Source organism: Ailuropoda melanoleuca, chromosome 1 (assembly GCF_002007445.2).
Source record: "Ailuropoda melanoleuca isolate Jingjing chromosome 1, ASM200744v2, whole genome shotgun sequence".
Classification (NCBI taxonomy): domain Eukaryota; kingdom Metazoa; phylum Chordata; class Mammalia; order Carnivora; family Ursidae; genus Ailuropoda; species Ailuropoda melanoleuca.
Window position 1 is genome coordinate 103,596,817 of NC_048218.1, and position 25,603 is coordinate 103,622,419.

At 37.2% G+C, this 25,603-nt stretch overlaps 1 protein-coding gene across 2 annotated transcripts in view; it reads right to left on the minus strand.

Moving 5' to 3' along the window:
* Positions 1-6,885: 6,885 nt before the first annotated feature.
* TIPARP (TCDD inducible poly(ADP-ribose) polymerase) overlaps positions 6,886-25,603 on the minus strand; it is a 29,453-nt gene continuing 10,735 nt past the window's right edge. For both annotated transcript variants that reach the window (XM_002922432.4, XM_034664006.1), the window contains 4 exons: positions 16,376-16,544; positions 14,878-15,038; positions 9,463-9,741; positions 6,886-8,828 (listed from right to left, as the gene is read on the minus strand). In XM_002922432.4, coding sequence (XP_002922478.1) covers positions 8,381-8,828; positions 9,463-9,741; positions 14,878-15,038; positions 16,376-16,544 — 1,057 coding nt within the window. In that variant the 3' untranslated portion in view covers positions 6,886-8,380. The remainder of the gene's footprint in view (positions 8,829-9,462; positions 9,742-14,877; positions 15,039-16,375; positions 16,545-25,603) is intronic.

A 25,603-nucleotide genomic window follows, 5' to 3' on the forward strand; every position in this document is an offset into this window, starting at 1 on the left:
AAATAAAATAGAGAATTAAGAAAATTAAGAGAGGGGCAGGCGCCTGGCTGCCTGTCAGTAGAGAACACGACTCTTCATCTCAGGGTTGTGAATTCAAGCCCCACATTGGAAGCAGAGTTTACTTTAGAAAAAAAGAAGAAAGAAAATTAAGAGAATAATGTGAGATAACCTTGGAAAAAAGACAGCCCACACATGAAAAAATAAAAAAGAAGAAAAAAGAAAAGAAAAAGTACAATATACATCAGATTTTGAAGACTAGTTTTGAAAAGAATGTAAATTATCTCATCAATTTTTTATACTGATTACATATATGACACCAAATAAAATATATATTAAAATAATTTTTTTTTAACTAGGAAGTAGGAGTTTGAGTCTAAACCCGAAGAAAAATGTATGCTTTAACTTTGCAGGGGTTTATCCCTACTCGCAAATACAGATTTTCAATTTGGCCTCATTTGAGTCCTTGGACTTAAGTAAAAAGAAGTCAGCATTAGTATTGTGCGATGCGTTCTACATGAATTCTCCTTTAGTCCTTATATAGACCACGAGGTTATTTATTATAAGGAAATGGAATCTTAGAGATGCTAACCTGCTCAAGTTACCCCACATGGAGATAATGATGGTAGGATTCCAACCTAAGTAATGTAAGAGTTTTTGTTCCTGCCCCCCATGTTGCAAAAGCCTTCTGAATGTCAGTCTATTAGGAAGGCCAAAGCTTCTCTTTAAAAATAGCTCCATTTAGAATCTGGAAGTTTCAAGATCAGACAGTAGTAAATCCAGCTCTAAGTCAGTTTATAGGCTTTCTGGAACAATATTTTTCCTTCCATAACCGTTTGGTCTTTAAGGAAATGGATACCTAGAGTCTTTGTGAAATAGACTGGAAAACTTTCCTAAGGAGTGCCGTTTAAGGCAATTCCTCAATGTAATGTTAAAAAACAGTATGTGTGACAGATAATTGTTGGTCTTTCTCCCCAACAGCCACCTTCCTTCTTCCTAACAAAATCCCAATCTTGTTCAGGGATGGGTGACAACTTGCTTAATGGATCACTCACTTGCCCTGAGGTGTGAATGTTGATTAGTCCAAATCATTCATAGTGATTCTGTCTTCCTTGCCAGGGATTGGTTTAGGCATGGACACAAGATACAACCCAGGACAATACAAAAATGGCAGACCACTGGGGTGCTTTTGTAAGATTTTTCCAACTTTTGAAATTAAAAAAAAAAAAAAGGCACTAGATGAAGCTTATCCCTTTCTACTTTTGGATGTTGCAAATAAGATGTAGTATTTGAGGGGTGCCTGGGTGTCTCAGTCGTGAAGCGTCTGCCTGCGGCTCAGGTCATGATCCTGGGGTCCTGGGATTGAGCCCTGCATCGGGCTCCCTGCTCAGCAGGAGGACTTCTCCCTCTCCCATTCCCCCTGCTTGTGTTCTCTCTTGCTGTGTCTCTGTCAAATAAATAAATAAAATCTTTTAAAAAAATGTAGTATTTGAGGCTAGAGCAGTCATCTTGTAACCATGAGGGGAGAACCAAGGGAATGACACAGAATCTTTGGAAATGTTGCACTTCTGAATTAATCAGTGTTGAAATAACCTGTTCTGGATTTGTTATGATAAAGAATTCATTATATTCATTATGATCTAAGACACTCTCATGCGTTTTTACCAAAACAATCTGATTACCCTCATTCCACAAGACTTTGGAAGAAGGTACAACAGAGAAAAGCAAAGCAAAGCTAACTAAGTGGATGTCCCTTCCTTCAAAGCAAAGCTCAATGTAGCCTTTTGGTAAGAAGTTCCTGAATACAGGAAAATAACACATTTAGGAGTAGAGTTATTCTTAATAAGATTTGAGACTTTATCGAAGTCTTTACAAAGACAAGGGTTTCTGGTATTCCTTACCAAAAAGGGGCTGAAAAAAAACCTGTACCTTGCTAAGGCAAAGGAAACTATTTTAGATCATGGAGCACAGTGCCCTTTCAAAGAGGAATTCCCAGGGTTCTAGAAGCTAGTCAACAAATGTTTTCTAAATAGCTGTGTACTCTTTCCCATGTAAGAACAAAAGATCACCCAAAGGGGGCTTGAATCTGTAAAACCCACTCTTAGACAGTCTTGGTACTAAAATTTGCCATCCCTCTTTTTCACAAATTCTCAAAGCAGTTTGCTTTCTCCCTGTCTTTCACGAGGACTGGGCTATCTGACTGACTATAGTGCTTGTCTTTATTCAGTAAATGCCCCTTAGAAGAAGCCTTATTTTAAATGAGGTTTGTCTTTAGCATGTGTATATACACTCTCAGAAAGCCACTGGTGGTTTACTCTCTTGGAATTTCAAACAAACCTTGTAAAATTTCTGACAAGCATGAGAATCCCCCCCCCACTTTTTTTTAAGATTTTATTTATTTATCTGACAGAGAGAGAGCGCAAGCAAGGGGAGCAGCAGGCAGAGGGAGAGGGAGAAGCAGACTCCCCGCTGAGCAGGGAGCCAGACATGAGGCTCCATCCCAGGCCCCTGGGATGGTGACCTGAGCCGAAGGCAGACGTTTAACCAACTGAGCCACCCAGGCACCCCAAGCATGGGAATTTGTATTTGTAGTGCTCTTTTTCAACTGCTAATTTATATGAGGTTCTTGATAATTCTTTAAGTATTTATTACTTACATTACCTTCTTATTGCTATTACAAATTACCACAAACCTGGTGGCTTACAACAACACAAATTCATTATCTTACAGTTCTGAGGGTTGAAGTCCTAAAATCAGTATGTCAGCAGTGCTGCAGTACTTCTGGAGGCTCTAGGGGAGACGGTTTCCTTACCTTTTCTGGCTTCTAGAGACCACCAGCATTTCTTGGCTTATGGCCTCATCCTTCATCTTCAAAGCGAGCAGCATAGCATCCTCCGATCTCTCTCTGATCTCCTGCTTCCCTCTTACAATAAGCCTTGTGATTATATTGGGTTCCCTACAATAATCTCCCCATCTCAAAACCCTTAACTGAATCACAACTGCAAAGCCTCTTCTCTTATATAACATAACATATTCACAGGTTCCTAGGGGTCATGATTTGGCCTACCATACTACTACTTCTATATTATTACTACCACTGGCTAAAATTTTATTGTATACCATGAGCTAGGCACTGGGCTAACTGCTTTATGTTTTTAAATCTCAATTAGTCCACAAGCCACATACTAAGATTGTATAACTTTCTCAGGCTTGTGACTAAGCCATTGCTTTCTGATAAATGACAGTAATTCATCACAAAATTGAGTAACAATGATTCACAAAATCTGCATTCCCACTCCTATCTAGCACTGATTTGTATATGCCTACAAGTTAACTATAAAAGATTACAAACTTGTATTTTTAGAAAAATGTAAACCACGTGGTGCATTTAGAAATAAGCTACATTGGGGCGCCTGGGTGGCTCAGTCAGTTAAGCGGCTGCCTTTGCTCAGGTCATGATCCCAGGGTCCTGGGGTCGAGCCGTGGTGGGCTCCCTGCTCAGCAGGGAGCCTGCTTCTCCCTCTCCCTGCTGCTCTCCGTCTCTCTCAAAGAAAGAAAGAGAAGAAAGGAAAGGAAAGAAAAAAAAGAGAAATGAAAAAAGAAAAGGAAGAAAGTAAAAAAGGAAGAAGCTGCATTAATGAGTGGTTGGAACTAAAGCTGTAGTTACTGGGTTCAGTTAGCTTAGATCCTTGGGACCCAATAGGAATCAGATTTACGGTTGCTACTCTTTTAAGTGGGACATTTTATTGCACTCAGCTTAGAAATTAGGATGTAAATTCTTTTTTTTTTTTTAAAGATTTTATTTATTTATTCAACAGAGATAGAGATAGCCAGCGAGAGAGGGAACACAAGCAGAGGGAGTGGGAGAGGAAGAAGCAGGCTCATAGCGGAGGAGCCTGATGTGGGGCTCGATCCCATAACGCCGGGATCATGCCCTGAGCCGAAGGCAGACGCTTAACTGCTGTGCCACCCAGGCGCCCCTAGGATGTAAATTCTTGATGAAGATACTATGAATTACAGCCCTTAAAGTAGGGCCTTCATCAGAAAAGTATGGGTTAATGCCCCAAATCCATCACTGCTGCTCAAAAACCGATTTATAAACTGATGGGCATTGAAGTGTCTCTCATTATCATGTAATTGAGAAGCATCTGTTTAGTGTATGTTTGCCACTCACATATATTAGACACAGTCCTTACTGTACTGTGAAACACTGCGAAGGGCAGCTGATGCATTTAAACAGAAGGCCTGCCAAATGATAATTTGGCACCTAAAACTTGCTAGGTATTAGAAGGGTTAGAGGCTCTTGAACACTAGTTTAAGCCCCTTAGTGGTCTGACTTAATTAAGGCGTTTTAAAGATTGGATACAATTAAGGAGATATATACAGTTATAAAACTTGAATATAGAAATAGTTTAGCCCAGCGGCTTCCAGCCTGTTGGCTATAAACTCTAGCAGCATATGGGAGTTATTGTAAAGAGCCCATTAATCCATTTGAGCACCAAATGTTGTCTGTAGACTAAATATATCCTACATATCGAATGCAGATATGGCTGTGATAAGTAACACAAAATTTTAATCATTAAAAGACCACTGAATTCATAGAAGCTTTTGATCATTTTTCCTTTTATTAATCATTAGGTGCTTAAGGGCAATTAAATCCATGAAATTCTGATATTCTCAGAGTGGTTGGACACTTCTGCTCTAGCTTGGAAAATTTAGTAAAGTGTCTATGGGACGCTTCTAACACACAAACACTTCCACTCATGTAAGATTTAAGCTTTAAAAGAGCTCCATCTGACAGGCTCCCAGAAGATACACTGAGTTAAACAATAACATATCAAGTAAGACCAACTAACAATGCTGATGAAACCTTTCAATAGCAAAGTTTTCTATCATGATGACTTATGAGAAAAGTTAGCAAAAGGTAAAAAGTACTCTTTCATTTCTTTAACTTGCCTGCAGTAAGAGTACCTAAAACCAATAAACTGGATATGTCATGTTTTAAAACCCAACACTGTCTTCTCTAAAGAAAATATATCTGCAGCACCTGAGTGGCTCAGTCAGTTAAGCATCTGCCTTCAGCTCAGGTCATGATCCCAGGATCCTGGGACCGAGCCCCACGAGGAGCCCCACTTTGGGCTCCCTGTTCAGCGGGGAGTCTGCTTCTCCCTCTCCCCTTGCCCCTCCCCCCGCTCTTTCCCTCTCTCTCTCTCAAATAAACAAAATCTTTTTTTAAACAAAAGACAGATACATTTTCCTTTTTTAAAGATTTTATTTGAGAGAGAGCACAAGCTGGGACGGGAGTGCGGAGAGGCAGGGGGAAAGGGAGAAGCAGACTCACTCGATCACGACCTGGGCCAAAGGCAGACATTTAACTGACTGAGCCACCCAGGCACCCCTGTATCTGGCTTTTAGTTTGTAGATCAAACACTATCAGTTTGTATAGGACTTTATAAAATATTTTTGCATTATAGGATCTCAAAGTTAGATCATTCTTATTTTGTAGTCTTTCAAAAAAAAAAAAAAAGAACTCCACAAAAAAAAAAAACAAGCTTCTATTTCAAATATGAGAGCACTAACCATATGAAAGGTTAAGTGATTTTTCAAAAAATATAGTGTAATGGAAGAGCTTAAGTTATTTAAGCATGCGTGTACGCGTGCACACACACACACGCACAATAGTAACAACATAAGCAATATGGATTAGATTTTAGAAGTGTCATACAGAATTTTCTAAATACATTTTGATTATTTGATCCCAAGTAAGGAAAATTAGGAACATTTTGTGGTTCATCTTACCTTCCTTAAAAGAAGGAAGAAAAACCCCTCTGATTTAAACTGACCGTATAGCACTGTTTGGCTGCTGAATACATTTCTTTTTCAGTCATTTTCAGACCTATGATAATAAAAATTCCTCTTTAAAGATCAGTATTTCAGGCCCTCATGATTCTCTTTAATATCTAAATAATCATTTACTAAAATAAACAGGTTTGTTGCAAAAAGCACGGAGTTGGGTTTTAGAATTTACAATTACGAAGGATCCAATATTTATAAACTTTGCATATAAAAAAAACCTTCCTGTCTATAGGACTGTATGACACTGGAATATCTCAAGGAGTTTGCAGCCTCTCCCTGGCAATCTTAACCACAGTTTAAATTAAGACTAAATTCCAGCTTTCTGAAATGGTGTAAATTACAGTTGTGTCAGTAGGGAGAAAGATTTACTGAATGCTTTTCGGTATGTTTTAAAGCCATGGAACCATTACAAAATTTAGACTGACTCCATAGCTCTTGCTTAGTTAAAACAACATAAAATACTATACAGGAATTTAAAAATTATTACACTGTGGGGAAAGTACTGTCAGACAGAGATGCTCACATTTACCAATCAGATCACTTTAAGTTGGCTGAAAGCTAAGGTGCTTGACAGCTGACGAGATTTCTACAATTCCTTTTCATATTTCCTTCAGCACCTGTTGCTGGGGACAACCTGCTCACATTTTTCACTATAGCTGTTTGCTGATATACAACTTGTCCCTTTTCCTCAAATATTTACCTGCAAAATAAAATATTCAGTCTTGTCTCGTGACTTAGACTGCGACCTAACACAGTTTCTGCTGATTCCTAGAGCACAAAAGTTTAAGCAGCAGGTTCTGATTGGGTCTGTTCATTCAGTCACTCAATCACACATTCATTCAACTGATCAACCAGCATTTACAGATAGATCATTCACTATGTGCTGAATTCAGTTATCTTAAATGGAACCAAAACAACAGAAGTTTTAAAGAATTACCGGAACTTTTATTTTTGCTTAGTTTTATTAAAAAAATAAATATGTCATAAAGCTTTATTTTCCTTTAAGGAGAAAAAAAGGAACAAGTTTCATAAAATCAAATAAGCAATGGTAAGGTGTCTTAACTTGAAAAAGATTGGGAATCACTGGTTTACAAGTTATAATCGAATGAAAGAACAACCGTTAACAGCCACGGTTGGCTGTTTCATGCCAATGGCAGCAAACAACAAGATCAACTAGGGCAAAATAAATAATTGTGTGGAAGCCCTGATAAGTGCTTGAACAGACTGATTCACTGAGACATCAGGATAGATATATCTTGCTTTAAACAACACAGTTCCTGAAAAGTTTTGTGTAAATGAAATAACCACAAACATACTAGGAGAGCTTGGTATCTGAAAGAATTCCACAGTGAATTCTTTTGCGAACAACCACTTCCACTTCTGTAAATCCAGGTATTTGCTTTGCTTAAGGCAAAGTATACCTAGCTGCTACCTCTCCGAACTGAGGCATTAGCACATACACCGAACATTGCTCCAGCTGGGCCAGTGGCACAATTTCCAAGTTTGTGTTTCCATTAAGTAGTGTACAATAGAGAGTCAGCCAGGGAACCCAGCTGCATCTGGCAGAGCAGGCATAGGGGTGGGATAACCACCTTTAACAATATCTCCAAGCCAACAAATACTTTTGAGAGTGTACTTTGTGCAAAGCACAGTGATAAACCCTACCAATTCAGTTACAGATGTACTTCCTTTCTCTAAAACCTTCAGTCAGGGCCTACGTCTGGAACTCTAAAATAAAGTAATACTACTAATCCTCAACACTGGATTTAACCACATTAGCTGCCCAACTCCTTCAGATTGGGGTAGATGATAATGGAAGAGACTGAGTTTTCTAAGGCTGAAGTTTAACAACACAAGAGTCATGTTTCATAAAACCAGTTAGTGAAAAATTTTGCTGGTGACAAAAATTTTTCAAATGGTTCTTTTTTTTTTTTTTACTTCCTCTGAATCTTCAGGCAAACTCTGCAGAACAGTTAAAGTCATTGATGCTCTCTGACTGGGTGATACATTTCAGTTCTGCTGACAGAAATAAAAATTTCTTTCCACCCACCAGAATTTCATGAACTTATCCTACACTGTAAGTGACGCTTTGGACAGGGAGTAAGTATGGTAGTACTAGCTCCAGTCAGTTTTATCCTCACTCTGCTCACAGCCTCCATTTCATTTGGCCAAACTTCTACCAGGCTTAAGTCACATTTAATTAGTTAGGCTGTTCAGTTTCTTTTTAAAAATGCTTCTAATACCATTGCTGCCTATATGTACAAGTGTGAAAAGAAGAGTATGCAATCGGTAGTCTTTTCCACACTGAGTACACTAACAACAATTAGTAAATAATTAAAGAATAAGTGGTCATTTTAAAACTTGTGTTTTCTTTAAAAAAAAATTCCACTTTCTAGCACTTAAAAAATGGGTCTTAAAAGTGCCCTATTAATGTCCAATGCTGTTTCCACTCTGTCCCGCCCATCCAAAACTTGCTACAAATGCTGGATTGAGTTCATATCAAATAATTTAGCAGTACCAAGATTTTTCAAATGGAAACAGTGTTACTGACTTCTTCATATTGGATAACAAAATAAGGGTAACTCTGATCATCATTAAAAATGACAAAAATCTGAGGCTCAAAGAAATTATCCACACAAGAGTCATACAGGTCGCTGGTGACACTGCCCGGATTGACAGGAGGGGGCCTTCTCATGCCATGACTGCCCATCGTGTATCTGCCAGTTAGCACTTTGGCCAGAAACATGAAATGGACTCCTTTGGAGGACTTCTTAGAAAAGTTATGAGAGTAGCTTGCCTTCTTTGCAAAATAACTGCCTTGTCCAAACATTGTAGCATGCTTTCCACAGACTCGAGGGTCAAAGTTGTGCTTGCAGATTCCATCTACCACATCCTGGGATGTTCCATGAAATAAATGTCTCTCATTTATTATCCTGTCACGGCCAAACATTTTCCTGTTCATATATTCCTTTTTCCTAATGCAAAGAGTGGACAGGGAATTCAGAAGGAAGGTATAGATCAATTTAATAGGCAAGATGTAGTCATAAACTTTTCTTTACAGTTTCAATGAAGAGGAAATGTTAAAGTAGCTTTCAAGGGCAAAATGCCATCAAAGATCATATTAGAAGTTTAAACTTATCTTTTCCATTGCAGGCAAGAAAAGCCCCGCCCCCTTTTTTCTTCCCCCAACACCTGTTCACTTGCTCTCTCTTCCATTACCAATCTAGTTCACAAACTCACTTTCACAGGACAACTTCTTTGTCTAATTCCACCAACCTGAGTGTCCCTTAATTCTGAGATTACTCAAACCTGCATGTATTCTTTTTGTACTCCATTTGTTTGTTGACTTGAGAGGCAGCATAGGAAAGAGATCAAGAGCAAAGCCTCTGGTGTTAGACTGCTAGGGTTCAAACTCCAACACATATCTTACTAGCTGTATGACCTGTGGCAAGTTAATGAACTCACGGTCTGTTATGAAGAGTATATGTGAGTTAATACATGAAAAACTACAAACATATTAGGTTTTGTGAAAGTCTTTACTATTATGTTCTGCATTTGTCATTAACTACATTAAGAAAAACTCTTAAACTTTTCATACTGTGGACTCACCTTTTATATTTCTCCCAAAGAAACTGGTTTTGGACTCTCAATATTTGCAAAATTCTATATTTAAACTCAGGCACAGTCTTATGAAAAAGATTATAAATGATTCGATAACTTTTGTCCTCTACAGAGACAGGCACTTGGATGAAGTCCTGAGATGGATGCATATAAACCCAAGTTTCAGGGTAAAAGTTTGCTGCGGTGACCCCATCGGGGCAGATGATTTGTGACGACGAGGTCGCTTCAAGAGGTGGAGGAGCCTGTGTGGGAACACCACCAAGTGTCCTAGAGGGAGAGGAGGAATGTCAATGTAAAACATTTAGGTACACCTCACATTATAGTGCTCTAATGCAGTATCTAAAATTGTAATTTGTACAGCTTAAGTGCTTGTTTAAAAAACAATATAGAAAATGCTATGTATTAAAAAAAATCTTAAAGTAACACTGCCTGTACACAGATAACCTTTATTAGCTTCTTCCTGGCCTCCTCTTTGTGGAGAAAACTCTGGGATGTACTGCTGCAAGGCAAGCAAGCAAGCAAGAGCCAATTTATAAATATCTTTACTTTGAACCCTAGACTCCTCTTTTGCCAATATAGTTAAAGAAACTGTCTCAAGAGAACAATGACAATTTATATGTAGTCTTCAAACTTTGCTGTACTAAGCAGAAAATTTACTAAAGGCTATGTAGGTGGGGGGAGCAGATTGATGTGGAGACAAAATAAGGCAGGCAGGAAAGAGGGGGCTTACAGGAAGATGACATAAAATATTAAAAATAAAAAAGCTTAGAGGCGCCTGGGTGGCTCAGGTGGTTAAGTGTCCAATTCCTGGTTTAGGCTCAGATTGTGATCTCATAGGTTGTGGAATCAAGCCCTACGTCGGGCTCCACGCTCAGGGGGCAGTCTGCCTGAAGATTCTCTCCCTCTGTCCCCTGCCCCTGCACGCATACACGCAGCTCTCTTTCTCTCTAAAATAAATCTTTTTTAAAAAATTAAAAAGCTTATACTTTTTGTATAAACACAAACAAAAATCATCGGAGTAGGCACTGAAAGCTGACATTTGGCATTTGCTTCGTTTTTCAATATCATATGTAACAGCAAAGTCATCAATTGTATTCAAATTTTATAACTTTAGGTGTGCCTAAGATAGAGCTAATTACTTTAAGCTTTAGACACCAGAATGTTGATCCTTGAACCTTTAAATTCAGGTCTGTTATACTTTCACAGGTGAGTTTCGGTAAGTAGCAGCCGAATAATTATTCCTGCCCAATTAAATGCTTAAATTTAAATTACATTTCTTGGCCATTTTCAAAACAGAGCAAAAAGGAAGAATTAAGAGAGAAAGGAAATCCTAGCCCTGAGACCCAGATTCAGGGCCAGGGTACTGTAACACTCTTCAGCATAGAGTGGTCACAAGGAAACAACAAGTCTGCCAAATGGATTAGGAAACTAAAATTTTCAAAAGAGCTTTGTGACACAGTGGTTACAACTGTGAGTGAACGTTCATCTAATCTCCAAGAGCATATTTTACCATTTACCTCCTCATAATCATAGCTACCTTATAGTAAGCACATACTATGGACAGGCATTTTACACACAGTATCACTAATTGTCGTAACAACCCTGCAAGATGGCTTGGTTATCTGTACTTTTCAAATAAAGAAACTGCTAGCATAGTAGCAAAGAACAGGGACAGGATTTGAATCCAGGCCTATCTACACAGTTTCTAGACGTATACTCTTTCCACTACTATATACTTCCCAATTCATATACACATATACATATATATATATACATTTTCCCCTTAAGGCTTGAAAGTGATGGATGTATACCAGGGTTGCAACGAAGGTATGCCTGACTCCCATTACCACCACTGCCACCTCACACAGTATTTTGACTTTTAAGAGATGGCCTGATAAGAAGCTAAAAAGCACAACTGCCTTCTCTAACACCTGCCCCCTTCAAGTGGTTGCGCCTACGATTTAGCATGCCTCAAGGTCCCTTGGGAGACACAGATAGGAGTTCTAGGAGGAGCCAGGACTTACAGAATCCCCCACATGCTTTTAACTTCAGGGGTCAATTTGAAAGGGCACTGGCTTCTCTAACCTTCCTGGCAGAGGCATAATAGTTCTTGTCCTCTGGAGTGTTTTCATAAAGCTCTGACAGATTTCTCCAGAGCCTTCATTCCCTGGCACATTCTTCTGAAGAGAGGCCCCACTGCTTTAATCAGATTCTGAAAGGTAACTCCTTCAAAAGCCATCACTATTCTGGAGAATGGCAGGAAACACAGAGTATAAGCTCCTTATTTTTAGCTGTTCCCGCTATTCCTGCTCTGCAAGAAAGAGTAAGTACCAACCTACCAGATTTTCCAGTATTATTAGGGATTGAAGTTACCAAAAGAGGTTTCTGAGTTGGGGGAAGAAGGTAAGATTCTCCCAAACACCCTGCCCCAAATAGGTTTTAGGCTGCTGTCACAGGCGTACTGAAATCCTGGCACTGATGACCAAAGAAGACTCATACATACTTGAAGATGAGCCTGTGTAAGTAAATCCTATCCATCCTAAAACATTAAATTAAATTTTATATTCATAATTATCATCCACTCCTATCTACAGATGCTTACTTTTAATAAGCCAACATCCTAATTGGGCTAAAACATAAAAATGCATATAGACAACTGTCTGATGGACTTTTACACTCCAGTTGCCACGAGTCAGAAACATATACTCGAAGCACAGTTACAAATGTGGCTTTATTTTCTGAGGATGTTGAGTTTGTATTCAGCTCATGGGCATTTCAATGACATACCGTGTGCTTCACAGTGCTGTTGCCAGCCTTCTTCAGAGAGGCAAAGTTGAAGGGTATGGAACTTGTACTCAAGGACCTCTGAAGAATGGATTTTCAGAATTCAAGGTCATCTTTTACACTCTCCTTCCCTCCCCTTGCCATTGCAAAAGATGTTTCTTAACCCACTTTCAGTGATGAAGTAAAAATTAATTCATATCATCCTTTTTGGGAGAAGTCAAAGAAACTCTATCAGGCTTTCCCATGACCATAGGGTGACTGCACAGGATAGATGTCCTTTCAGCTGAAATGAACTCCTAAACCTCTAAATCTGAGATTTGTTTGCTTATGCAGCCTCAGCTCAAGTATTCCAAGAATATTAAAGAATAAGCTCCTTTTTATCAGCCTCATTAAAAAGCAGCAAGCACAAGGAAAAAATATTTTCTTTGTAACTATGAGTGATGGATGTTACCTAACCTCGATTGTGGTAATCATTCTGCAATATATACATATGTCAAATCATTATGCTGTACACCTTAAACTTAAACTGACAGAGTTATATGTGAGTTATAGCTCAATGAAACTGGAATTAAAAACACCAGGGAAACTCATTTATGAGGAGTCATATTTGCAGGAAATTCATAGATTAAGTAAACCAGCCCCCTCTCCTCACCTCCCTTATTCTGGCATTCCCAATTCCTAGGCATCTCTGATTTCCTGATAACTGTGGCCTTTCTGACACTTATGTTTTAATCTGACCTTCTGCATTTACTAACACTTAAAAACAAAACTTTCTTCCTGGCTAAGATTAAAATCATGGTCTCTCTGGAATCTGTTTTTGCAGTCTGCTTTTTGAAACTAATCCCTCTACTTTCTTCCCACTAGGCCAGTCTGAGTGCCTCATAGCCCCAGACTCTAGGGCCGACAGGAACGGAAAGGCTGCATTTACCCATTCCACCCTGGTGAACTTGCTGCTTGCTTCTTTGCTCTTTTCTCACTGAAGTGTCTGCATAATCTTTTTGATTTGCTAAGCTCTTACTTTATACCTGCTTATCACTCTTTCAGACAAGAAGACTAAAACAGGAACTTTCAGAAAGAGAAAGGAAGAGATAAAAGAGTGACTTTCTTTGTTCTCTTGTAAGCCTATGTTACAAATAGTAAGGTGCCAAATTTGTGGCATTAATTCTACTTCTGCTTATATTATTTTCATAGTTCATACTTTTACAAAATAAGCTTAAGTCTAAAAAGAGGGGGGAGGGGTTATTCCATAATTACTTGCCTTAGGATTGAAACAAATCAATGTTCACCATTCTGTAAAACTCCCTGGACAATGCAGCACTCGAATGAGCATTCTTACTCTCACCCAGAAGCTACATCTTGCTTGATTGGCTCAGCATGCCAAGCTGCTGGTCTCACTAATGAGTTCCACCGTCTCACTAGGAGGACAATATGTTCCTAACTACTGGACGCTGACACTATCTCCAGCTGTGCTAGTGAAATCACAGAAATGGCCTTTTTATTAGTTTCTAATAAAAAAAAAAACAAAACCCTGCAAGGTAAAAATTTTCACACTTGGACTAGGAAGAAAACACACATTTACCCAAAGCCAACATATATTTCTAAAATCAGTCTTACTAAAAATTGCTTTTGGATACTGAGCATTTCAGGGATTTTTATTCATTTGTACTTTGTTTTTAATGTTCCCTTTGCAATCTCATAATTAGAATCATTAAAATTCTGTCATAATGATCTGGGAAAAACACAGTTTGAAACTGAAATTAAAAAAAAAAAAAACCAGTAAGAAGATAAAACAGCATCTCTAAGATCAGTAGAAGAGAAAAAACAATATTACTCTAGACCTCCCCAGTCCATAAAACCAAGTAAACCTAGCATTATTTTAAAAATCAGGCTCTAAATATGGTGTATCTGATAAGAGTACATAATGATTTCCCTAGAGTTACTAACTTTCAAAGATGGCAATGCTCTTGGTAACATGCTCCACCTTTTTGGCATCAATGGAGATGTGCTGGTGGGCTATGCAGGGGAAGAAGAAATGGCACTTGGGAAAATGGAAGAAGAGCTCACCTACAATTCAGAAGATTGAATTCAGTCTCAACCTAGGAATATGATAGGTAATTTTAGTGGAATATTACAGGAAGGTGGGCCTTATTTAGGAAATGAGAATGCAAATTCTTTGAAAAGAATTCTTCCCATGAAAATTCACTCAAGGAAGAATTGGAGAATGCCACCTTGAAGAACTCTCCCTACTTGCCCTCGCAGTTTACCTGTACTGGAAGTAGTCCCATTACATGGACGGTTATCATCAGGAAACTCAATATTCCACAAAGGAAGCAAATGCAAACTGCCTCATTCCAAATATAATTACTTTTTGTGGTACAAAATCGTTACTTCTACTTGTTTTTCAGTTCAAAAAAATCCATTGGCTAATCACTCTTTTAGTTAGGTTAATTGTAAGCTTATCTGAACTCTACTCTTTGAAGAATTAAACCCATAGAATAACTCAAAACTTCACATTCTAGACTAACCATATTAATCTCTTAATTTAAAATATTTTACTTTTTGGCATTCAGTTGTACATTGTAAATGAAAGTAAAGATAAGGCTTTCCATTAACACTTACTGTAAATACGGAAGCAGTGTAAAACAGGAACGGAAGAGGGGTCTCCTTTTTACTTCTCTCCTGAAGAATGAGTTGTGAAGGATGTAGTGGTTGTTCCACATCATGAATCGGACCTCTTTCAGACCTCGAGAGTTGGCTTCTTCAATCAGTCGAATAACAGACTGGAGTAGAAAATAGAAGGTAAAGGAAAAAGAAGTTAGAAAAAAGCAATCACTATGAAATATGAAAAATGTTACTATAATAACTAAAGGCAAAAACAGTTAACCTTGCTGTTAACATCAGAAAGGTTTCAATAAAGTACAGAGAATCAAATTAATTCCCTTCACACACAGGACTTTTAGGGAGGGGGCATATGAGGGCAAAGAAACAGAATAGAAAGATGCTTCTTCTTCAGAAAAGCATGGATTTCTACCTTATGAAACATGCGAGGCCCAGATTCTATTTTGAGGCCTTAACAACGTCCCAGAGATTTTTTTTGTTTCTATTTCTTAAGGGAATTTTCAGAAGAGGATTAAAGATGGTAGTGTATACAGTTCAAAAAAACCAGTTAAGTTTCAAATCCAAGAAATCTTTCAGAGGAAAAACACAGGGACAGCCCAAGTATTCTGAGAATACATTTTAAACAGCCTCTTATTCTCCTTGGAAGGTATTAGATACTAGTGATTACTTAAAAGAGTCTCAGAAATCTTAATTCCATTGTGTATTATTAAGCAATTAACATACTAGGTAGTTTTTTCTTTTGCTATTGCCTTTAAAGAAAACCTAAGGGTAAATAAATCAGCTCTCCCTTTTTGTAACACTGGAAATGAATTTAATCAAATCAAAGAAGTCAGATCTTTGGAATGTGAAATTAATCTCTAAAGTCCATTTCATTGTTTTAAAACTTGACTCAGAATTCTCATTCAGAGGCAAAGTCAACCCACCATCATTTTAAAACCTTACTTTGTGATTTATGAGCTATTCTTACCATCTCAGACTAAGGATACATGTACACGTATGACAGAATTTTAAATGACTGATTTGCCTGACCACAGCTCAATAAACATTTTCAAGTATTTCTTCCAGGGGCTTAAGAGTGCTTGTTTCCCATTAGACTTCCGAAATGCTAAGTGTAACACATGATCCAATGAACATGAGCCCAGGAGCCATAAATAGCCAGAATTACACCGGTGCTCATCTCCTTAAAATTATTTCAAAGGGGCACTGAGTCAGAGTACTTACAATGTAAATACTTGGTCTCTACAGTATAAGATACTGGGGAAAGCATTTTACCTCTCTGATAACAGTGGTATATATGGATTCCAGATTTAATGGAAAGAAATACATCCTCAGAAAAATTGAGAATAATGTTAATTATATCAACAAGACTCAATGTTACATCAGTAAGCTCTTTGATTTGTTGTTCTGTCTAGTCACTGCTGTAAAGGATTAGGAGGAAAGGACAATGAAAGACAAGAAAAATTTAAATTCACTTTTTAGAAAAAGAACCTATAAATACCTCAGGATACTCTCTCCATCCAAAGTGGTCCCTACAGAAGAACTTCCAGACTGTGTGATAAATAGAGTTTACATTGCTAGAGGGTGGTGCGGACAGCCTTCGCAGTTGGTCAAATTCAGTTGTTTCATACACATTCATGGCATTCAAATCTGCCCAAAATTCTTGTCCTCTAAAAAGACCCACCCCCCAAAAAAAAGAACTGTTAATACATTTGCAAAATAAAAATATCTAAACAGCTCATAAGACATTAAAAATATGTATTAGAGCATGCTGTAGAATTTTCAAAACTTGTCTTATCTGGAGTAAAAGAACTTTACCGGTTGTTTCTCCATTTCCTACACGCCTTTTCTTAACAAGACCGAAGGTTCCAGGCCACGGAGTTATGGTAGGACTGACTGATGCTATCCCACAGTATCACAGACCTAAACCAATCAATATAATCCCACCCTCGGTTTCAGCCAATCAGGGAGTCAGTTTTAAGATGAAGCTGACATGGAAAGCAGGCAGAGAAACAAAAGAAACTTTTCTTGAAGATTGCCTTTTTTTTAGAGGCGTCAGTTTACCGGAATCAACACAGAATACATAATACTGCCTGATGAAAGGGGAAAAAAAGGAAAAAATGAAAAAAAAAATCCAGATGAGACCAGTATTGCTATTCTACCTAATATCAATATTATCTTTACCCCGGGGGCCAGAGGGGGAGTAGTTGGCAAAACATGAAGAGAAAAAATAGTTTGGATTATTATGAAGTTTAGCTATGAGAATGTTTTTGTCATTTTGTTATCTGGTCTGCTGCTGCTGAATCAACACTTCATAAATATCTCAATTCTACTGGGGTAAAATCCCACTATATGAATCAATATCATTTAAGAAATTATAATGGGTGGTCCAATTAAAACCTATCTTTCTTTTTTAATGGAACTTCAACTAGTGTTTGAAACATCTGAACCATTATTTTAAGTAACTGGAAAAATGTTCATTGTACTGTTCTTTTTGTGTATGATTCAAAATGTCCCTAAGAACACATGAAAAATAAAACACATCATAAAGTAACATCATAGGTATCAGCAGAGTGACTAAGTTTCCAAACACATTCCTTCATCTTTCTACTCTTTCCACAACAGATTTCTAAATGGATGTCTATAATACACAGGATACTCCATATCTAGTGGCACTCACAATGACTGGTTCATGTGAAATCCAGGTGTTTGAACAAATATTCCCAATAATTAACTTATTTCCCGGCTTTAAATTAGGATTTTGAAAAGGGTATTAATTTTGACCTATGAGTTTTGTTGGTTAGTACAACACTTTCTAAATTCTGCTCTTGGAACACTTGTTTCAAGGACTGTTAATAGGAATTCTGTGTAAAAAGCATTCTGTGGTCAAACATTTGAAAAAAACTTGTTTACACAAAGTTAAACAATTTATTTACTGCAGCCACTCCTCAGTCCCTTTAATATGCTAAGGTAAATATTGAAGTACCATGATGAGGGCTATAAGGTATCCTTCTAAAGCTGTGACAATGCTCTCTTCCTTTTATTCCATGAATACCTATTAACATCTCTCAATAAACACCCCTGGCAAATGTCAGGGAAAGAACATCTATTTCTCACCCTCCATCCTAATGTTCATAATTTTTGAAACAGATTCTATTTGGAAAAAAAAAAACACAAGTCATCAAGTCATATATCCAACTAATGGTGCCATGAAGCACGTAACTTATAAAAAGCAGTATGTTCCTTTAAATATTCCTCAAGAGCTTCCCCAAACCCTAATTTCCTGCTTAGAATGAGTATTGACAAAAAAGGAAAAAAAAAGAAAACAGAAAAAGAATTGAAAAAAGGAAGAGTACTACTAGTAGGATATGATCTTAAAAGGAACATATACTTTTAATTAAGTATGAAATGGAAATAAGACAATAAAATGTAGTTTAAAGTCACATTTGGACACCTCTTTATTTAAAATGATTTATGTAAAATAAGGGTATCTAATTCAAAAGAAAAGTGTTTCTGGAAAATCCTTTAAAAAAGAAGAAAAAACACTGAAAACCAGAACTCCTATACCTAAACTAAACTTCACATCAAGTTGCTTTAAGCAATTTTCACTTAATTTTAGGAGAATCTGATATTGAGCTGAGAGATACTAACCTGTTTCGCCCTCTTGACGTAATTTCCAGTTCTAAACAGATTTTCTTGCTTTAAGTTCATTTCCCAGTAACTGTTCCCAATTATGAGTTAAATCCTCAGTATTTTCTTTAAGGAATTCTTAGAACAGCAGTTATTATGTTAATATGCATTATAAACAGCCAATGCTTTTTGCTGTTAAAGTACAAGATTTTATTCTGGACATCACTCTAGCAATTTCTGTGTAAGCCTGTATTATTAAGACTTCATAGATAATGATTTGCATGAGAAAGACATCTAAAACTGCAGCTTTTGCCACATCCTCTGTGCATTTCAGTCCATTGGGCATTATGAAATTTCTATGACAAATCCTAATTTACTACAATCAACTGTTCTTTGGATTGATGTATCAAAGTACTGTTTTAGCTCTATTTGATTTTCAATATGCTTTTCTAGACTTTGCAGAGACAAAACAACAAATCTGAAAAACATTAAATTATCTTTTTATAAGATTAATTTTACCACCTGCTCTCCCTTAAACAGGGAATGCTTAAAAAATCCAAAGCCAAGAGTTTCTTTTCTCCTCCATCTGCATCAGTAAAAAATGCATGCAATACAGATGCCAAATGTTCAACATACACCACTCTTCTTTATCAAACCATTGTTTCCTATTATGAGAAATCAGCTATGAGTCATGTATGTGTGGTAATGGTGATGGTAGGCTGTATTAGGCAATACACAAAGAATTAAACAGATGTAGTTCCTGGCTTCCAGGGGCTTCAAGAGAGAAATAACTGACAAAACACAAAACCAGAGTCCGTACATCTGCCTATCTAAACTCATTAGTGGCAAGTACGCCCTGGGAATGAGAGGATAAAGAGTAGGCAAGCAGCATTACGGGACAGGAGGTGGTTACTGGTGTCTAGGAATGGATAAAGGTCAGGAAAAGTTACTGTGTCAACTCAAGATAGCTTTCTAAGAGAAAGAATTTTAAGTACAGTTTAAATAATAGGAAATAATACCAGTAAAGAAAGGGTTATGTGAAAGAGTAAGAAAAAGAGTTCTTTAAGCATTTTGCTTCTTGGAAGAAGGGTAGGGAGAGAGAGGGACAGGAGCAGTGCAAATAGCTGGAAAAGGAAATCTTATAAACAGGGGTACAAAACAGGTAAGGAAATGTGAACCAAGATAAAATAGGCAACATGAGAGATGTCTGGCCATGAACCGAGGAAATAAGCCCAGGGTCTCAGAGCCTCAAATTTAAGAGTACGAATTTAGAGTATTGAACAGATGGTGATAAAGGGTCGAAGCAGTACATAGAGGATGTGTGAAGACTGAGAAAGACAGACAATGCTAGAGATTCGGGGGTAGAGGGAGGCTCTGTAAAAGCAGCAGGCAATAATCCTGGTAGATGAGAACCCTATCTGGCCTGAGGACATCCCCACCAAAGGATAGCCAGAAAAGAGAGAGTATGGGAGATAGCCATGGTGCAGGATTTAGATTTGACCAAATATATAATGTGGTTAAATCAATCAGTACTGACTTACCCAAGATAAAACCCTATCATGATGAATCAGGAAAAAAAATCCTATAAACAGATTGATGATTTATGCTACGAAAGGAAGAATGAACTAGAATTGCTGAAATATTAATTGTTTCCACATGCTTCACCAACAAACACACCATCACACATACCAACATAAGAATCTAGACACAAAACTAATCTAAATTCTGAAAAGAACACCCATTCTCATAATTCAGATGCTTTATAACAATGATTCTCCTCCTCCTACTCAATAAATATCTTGACATACCAAGTAAGACATTTTCCAATATTTATTATCCATGCAAAGAGCACCAACACCCACACTAAGTCAGAAAGAATGTCCCACAACCATCATTTTTTCTATGTATATTTCAAATACAAAAGAAAGTAAACAGGGCCCATGATGTAAATAATAAACAGAGCTATAATGAAAACCAAAACTATTTTTTTAAAAAGTTGAATGAAACAGAAATTAGTAAGAACATGCTTTCTTTGTCAGGTAAACAGTTCTTGGGATTATGCATTTGGGAGCTCAGTAAGGAATGTAACCTAACAGTTTCTCTGTATTTTTAAGTTGTTTGAATCCAAGAAAGAAATGTGAAAAACAAAAAAATCTTAAGTAGACACATTTATTAAGCACTGGGCTGTGTGCTAGGGATAAGATGAAAAAGGCCAGAGTCAGTAAGGAAAGGGGATACAAGCAAACCCAATGGTGTGAAATGTGGCACAAAGGTGCTCTGGGAACAGTTCAGAGGCAGAGGGCCTACCTCTGCTGAAAAAGGGGTGAGGAAAAGTGTTCATGGGAGGTATCCTAGAGTAGATGAAATGAGAGCCAAGTCTGGCTGGCCACCAAGCAAACAATGGGAGGCAGGACATCACATGCAGAGTGACTGACATGTACAGAAGCCAACCAAACAAGGCACGAGAGACCCAAGAGCATGCAGTACATACAGTTCATATGGGAGGTCAGGGTGTACGGGTGTGTGAGGGGGATGATAAGAGATAAGACTGGACTGGAAATGAAAAGCTTTGTATGCTGGGTTAAGAGGTCAGGACTTGATTCTGCGGGCAGTAGGAATCACTGGTGTATTTTCAACAAAGTTCAGACTTGCCTTTTAAAAACCTACTCCAACAGTGGTGGTACAGAGGACTGATTTGTTTATCTTTGGTAGGAGAGGGTGGGGAATGGTGAGGGGAAGGGTGGAGACAGGCACTTACTTGCTAAATATTTATTAGCATGTTAATTATTATTAATACTTATTCTTATGCTTAGCCATCTGTAGCTATTAGAATTGCATGAGACAAATGATGATAGAGAACTAAGGAGGCAACAGTAGGGTGTTTTTGAGAGGTATTTAAGAGTTAAAATCTAATTACATAAAATAGGATTACATGTGAGGCTGAAGGGAATGTAGAGTAGGATGTGTCCCATGTTTCTGATCTGGATGACTGGATAAGGTGCTATTACATGAGATAGGAATTGTAGGAGGTGGAACACATTTAAGTAGGAAGATGATGCAACTAAAATACAGAACTCACATTTAAGCAGCGGTCAATTAAATATAAATTTTCTGGACCCTACTCTGTACAGTTTTAACCAGATGGGCTAGATTTCGGAAATTTGGCTTCCATCCTCTAGGAGTTAACTGGTTTCTACAAGGATAAACCTGTGACCTAAACTAATTAACACCTGCCCTAATCAGCTAACTAGACACAATTAATAGGTCCTCTTATTTTATTACTGTGATCTAGAGTGAAAATTTCTCCCAAAACTGAGGGTCATAACAATAGAAGGATAAAGATCAAATAAAGTAGAGAGTATTTAGGCTCTTCTGCTATGGACTTGAGACAGGCATGACAGATGGGACATGTTTGCTGCTGCTAAAGAAATTTCACAGGCACACAAAATATAGCTGGCTTTTGATACCTGGCTTTGATGTTTCCAGAACTCATTTAGCAATGCTGGAATATCTAGCAGCTTATATATCCCTTCAAATATGTTACAAGGTGATGAGAATCAGAGCCATGGCATATACAATACCAACATATTTTGTGAGAGCAGTGTAGTTATTAAACTTTAGAGGACTACATATTCTAACTTTATGCTTCAGAAGCATAGTAAACTGTCATTTATTCTCTTACTAATTAAGATTTTTGCTAATCTGACTCAAACAGCACAGAGTTACTGGGACAATAAAAAATTTTCTGTAAAATTCTTACATAAAAGGCAATATCTTTCAATATTTAGCAGAGGTTAAAATTCTGTACTTAACTTCTACACTAGGACGTGGGTCTTAGTACCAACTTGATTTCCCCCTTTGTAAAAATACAGAAGTAACTACAGACACAGACATGCCTACAAATCAAAATTAGAAGTTTACATTATTATGTATATGACCCTTAGTAGTTATGGGTAGGCTAAGAATCAAATGTTGACAATTAAATCTGTCTACCTCTAAGGACACCCTAACCAAACCAAGACAGGATTCCTGAGGCTCAGCTCACTCTGTAAAACAATTAACATCAAACTTGGATCATGGATTTAGTTTCTGGTTCTAAATACCTCAAATGATTTTTGGGTAGGTAAAAATATTCTTCATTTTAAGATACAATGAGTTTCTAGGAATCAATTCTTAAAACAGTGAGCATTTCAAGGCAAAAATCTGACTGCCTGTGCTGCTCCCTTGGTGCCTCCTGAGACATCTTGGAAACAGGTGAATGAGAAGGCAGCAAGTTAGTGAGTGGATGCTGTCTAGATTCACACTGATCTGTGTGTTAAAGATCATGTCTGATTTACAAATTGTGAGACATCTAACTGTGGTCTTAAAGTCATTCTAGAAATGAACACTGTGAAACAGAAATGAGAGGATAAATAAGAGGAGAAAAAAAGGAAGGCAGATTTCCTACATGAAAGAATACCATTTTTAAGCTTTTGTAGTTCTATATTCTCCAAAAGCATGTGGGGAACTAAACAAACACGTAACATAGTTTATCCTCAATAACCTTTGTACTAAGACACATTTGAGTATACCTAAGTGCTTTCTAAACCCTAAAAAATACCATACACTTAAGTCCCCTCTGCCCTATCCACACTAAAAGCAAATTATAATATTCACTTGAGGAAAAGAACCTGCTAAATTTTGTTACGTTGGGCTTTTTGTTTGTTTTTATTGAAAAACTACCAGATCAAAGGAAAGAACACAGAAGAACTTTCTAGTAAGATGTGGATAAGCCTAAGATCTTTCATAAATAAAAATTACACTTATGAGATCAGAAGATCTCACTGCTATCTATTTACAGAGGCATGGGATTAAATTTTGCACTCTGAAGACATCAGAAACGTCATACAGCCTTAACTTTTAGCCAAGTTTAGTCACATGTCCTAAGGCTCCTAGAAGGTAACTTAAGTGAGAAATACTTCTCAACCATGGCCTAAAGAGGAAGTGAAACCTAAATTTCTACAAGAAGGGCTCAGATAGAAAGCACACAACAGATTTTTTAAAAATGTGTATCATACCTTAAACTGCCTTAAATTATGCAGTTACTGACTTCTATGAAGATGAGTAAACATTTCATTTGTTAAGTGAAATATTCTTTAAACTGTGAAGTTTCTATCTTACCTCAAAGTAGACAATAAAAATTGTTTGCCATGTACTTAGGGCACCATACTGATTAATTCCATTTTGTGAATATAGAATTTGACAACACTGGAAGAGGGCTAAAAAATATTTGTTTACATAATTTTTCTATTTGATTATAAAATCAATTGTATGTAAATGATAAAATTACTTTATAATAATTGCTTTCAAGTAACCTCAAATAACTCAGAACTCATTTACATGTAAATGAAATACTAATTATAATTATCATAAAATACATCCTCTAATAACCACCAGTAAAAAATACAATTAGCTCAATTTACAGATCAACTTTTAAAATTACAAACTCCTTAAAAAAGGGTTTTATTCAAAATTTTCTCAACTTAGCCTTGTCTTTTTCCCCAGTTAATAAAGATAAAGATAAATGAACAAATTAAGAATATACACTTTGATGGATTATGAGAATCCAGAGATGACTAAGAAGTTCTCAAGACTAGAGATCTGAATGTATGCAAACTAACCATCTAGAGAATTCATCACTTCCTGAGAGTTTTTTTAAGCAAATTTCTCAAAGAAAAAAAAAGACTTCCTACAGAAAACGTATTAGGAGATACTTTTTTTATTGTCTCCATTTCATTAACTATGATCACAAAACTTTTCAATAGGGCTTTAAATCAGTAACTTTTTCTAGGGGAGAGGATTCTATGAAGCCAAGTTTCTCTGACAGATTCAATTTTATCAATAGTTAAGACAGCCTAAATTATTTTTTGGTAACAAATTAATTGCAGAACATTTTATACAATGCTTCTGATGTGTGGCAGCATTTGGACAATCGAAACGTCAGAAAGTAAGCAAGCAAAGTGCCTTCTGTTTCACATATTTTACCCCCATTCAAGGATGTCTTTCTTTTATTATCTCAGAAGGCAAATCTACTGTTTCTCCTGTGCTTATTTTTATTCTCTCAATGCCTGGAAATGAAAGAGTAAAGCCAGGTGACAGTCAGAAACCAAAGACCAACCGCAGCAGGAAATTATTTAGAGTATTTTGTGCCATTTGCCCTCTCTACGCCCTAATCAGCTGCAGGAGCTGTGAAGATCACAAGGTACAAGCAAGATTCTGAAAGCATACACATTACTGCAAGCAAAATCACCCTTGGGCCTCTAACCCTGCCATTCTTCCCTGACTATTCAGTGCTGGTAAAAATTTCAAGCAAAGAAGGTCACCCAAACTCTATGGCTATATGTCAAATGAGAAAGGACAGTTAAAAAAATCTCAATACAAAAAGAAAAATAAATTTTTTAAAAGTATTTTATTTATTTATTTGAGAGAGAGAGAGAGAGAGAGAGAGAGAACAAGCAGGGGGAGCAGCAGAGGAAAAGGTAGGAGCATGCCAGGCTTGATCCCAGGACCCTGAGATTGTGACCTGAGCTGAAAGCAGACACTTAACTGACTGAGCCACCCAGGAGCCCCCAGAAAGAAAAAAAAAAACTGTAACAAAGAGAAATTCCTGTAAGTATGGCCTAAACATATTTTCCAGTCATGTGAGAAGTGCTATGTTTCACATAAAGAGTATTCACAAATCCTTCCTTCTGCTCAGAAGCAACAGAGCCAAAATAAAGGACATCCATTTGCATAAAGAATACAAATTTCCTGAACTCCTTCTCAAATAACTTAGTCATGGGAGATTCTAATACACTCCTGACATATTTTGTGGCACACATACTCGCAAATCACTGGTTTCTGTAAAATGTGAGAGGGAACAGTCACTGGCATTCTCACTATTTAAGAGCTTACCCTTTCATTGTGATGACCATGCAAAGGTTCTTTACTGGCCAAGTGGGTGTTACCAGTAAGTAAATAGCACATAGCAGAGAAAGATCAAGGAGACAGACAGATTTTGTTGTGGACACAGCAAATAGGAATGCTTAGTTAACTCCCTTCTATGCTTGTTTTAGCAACA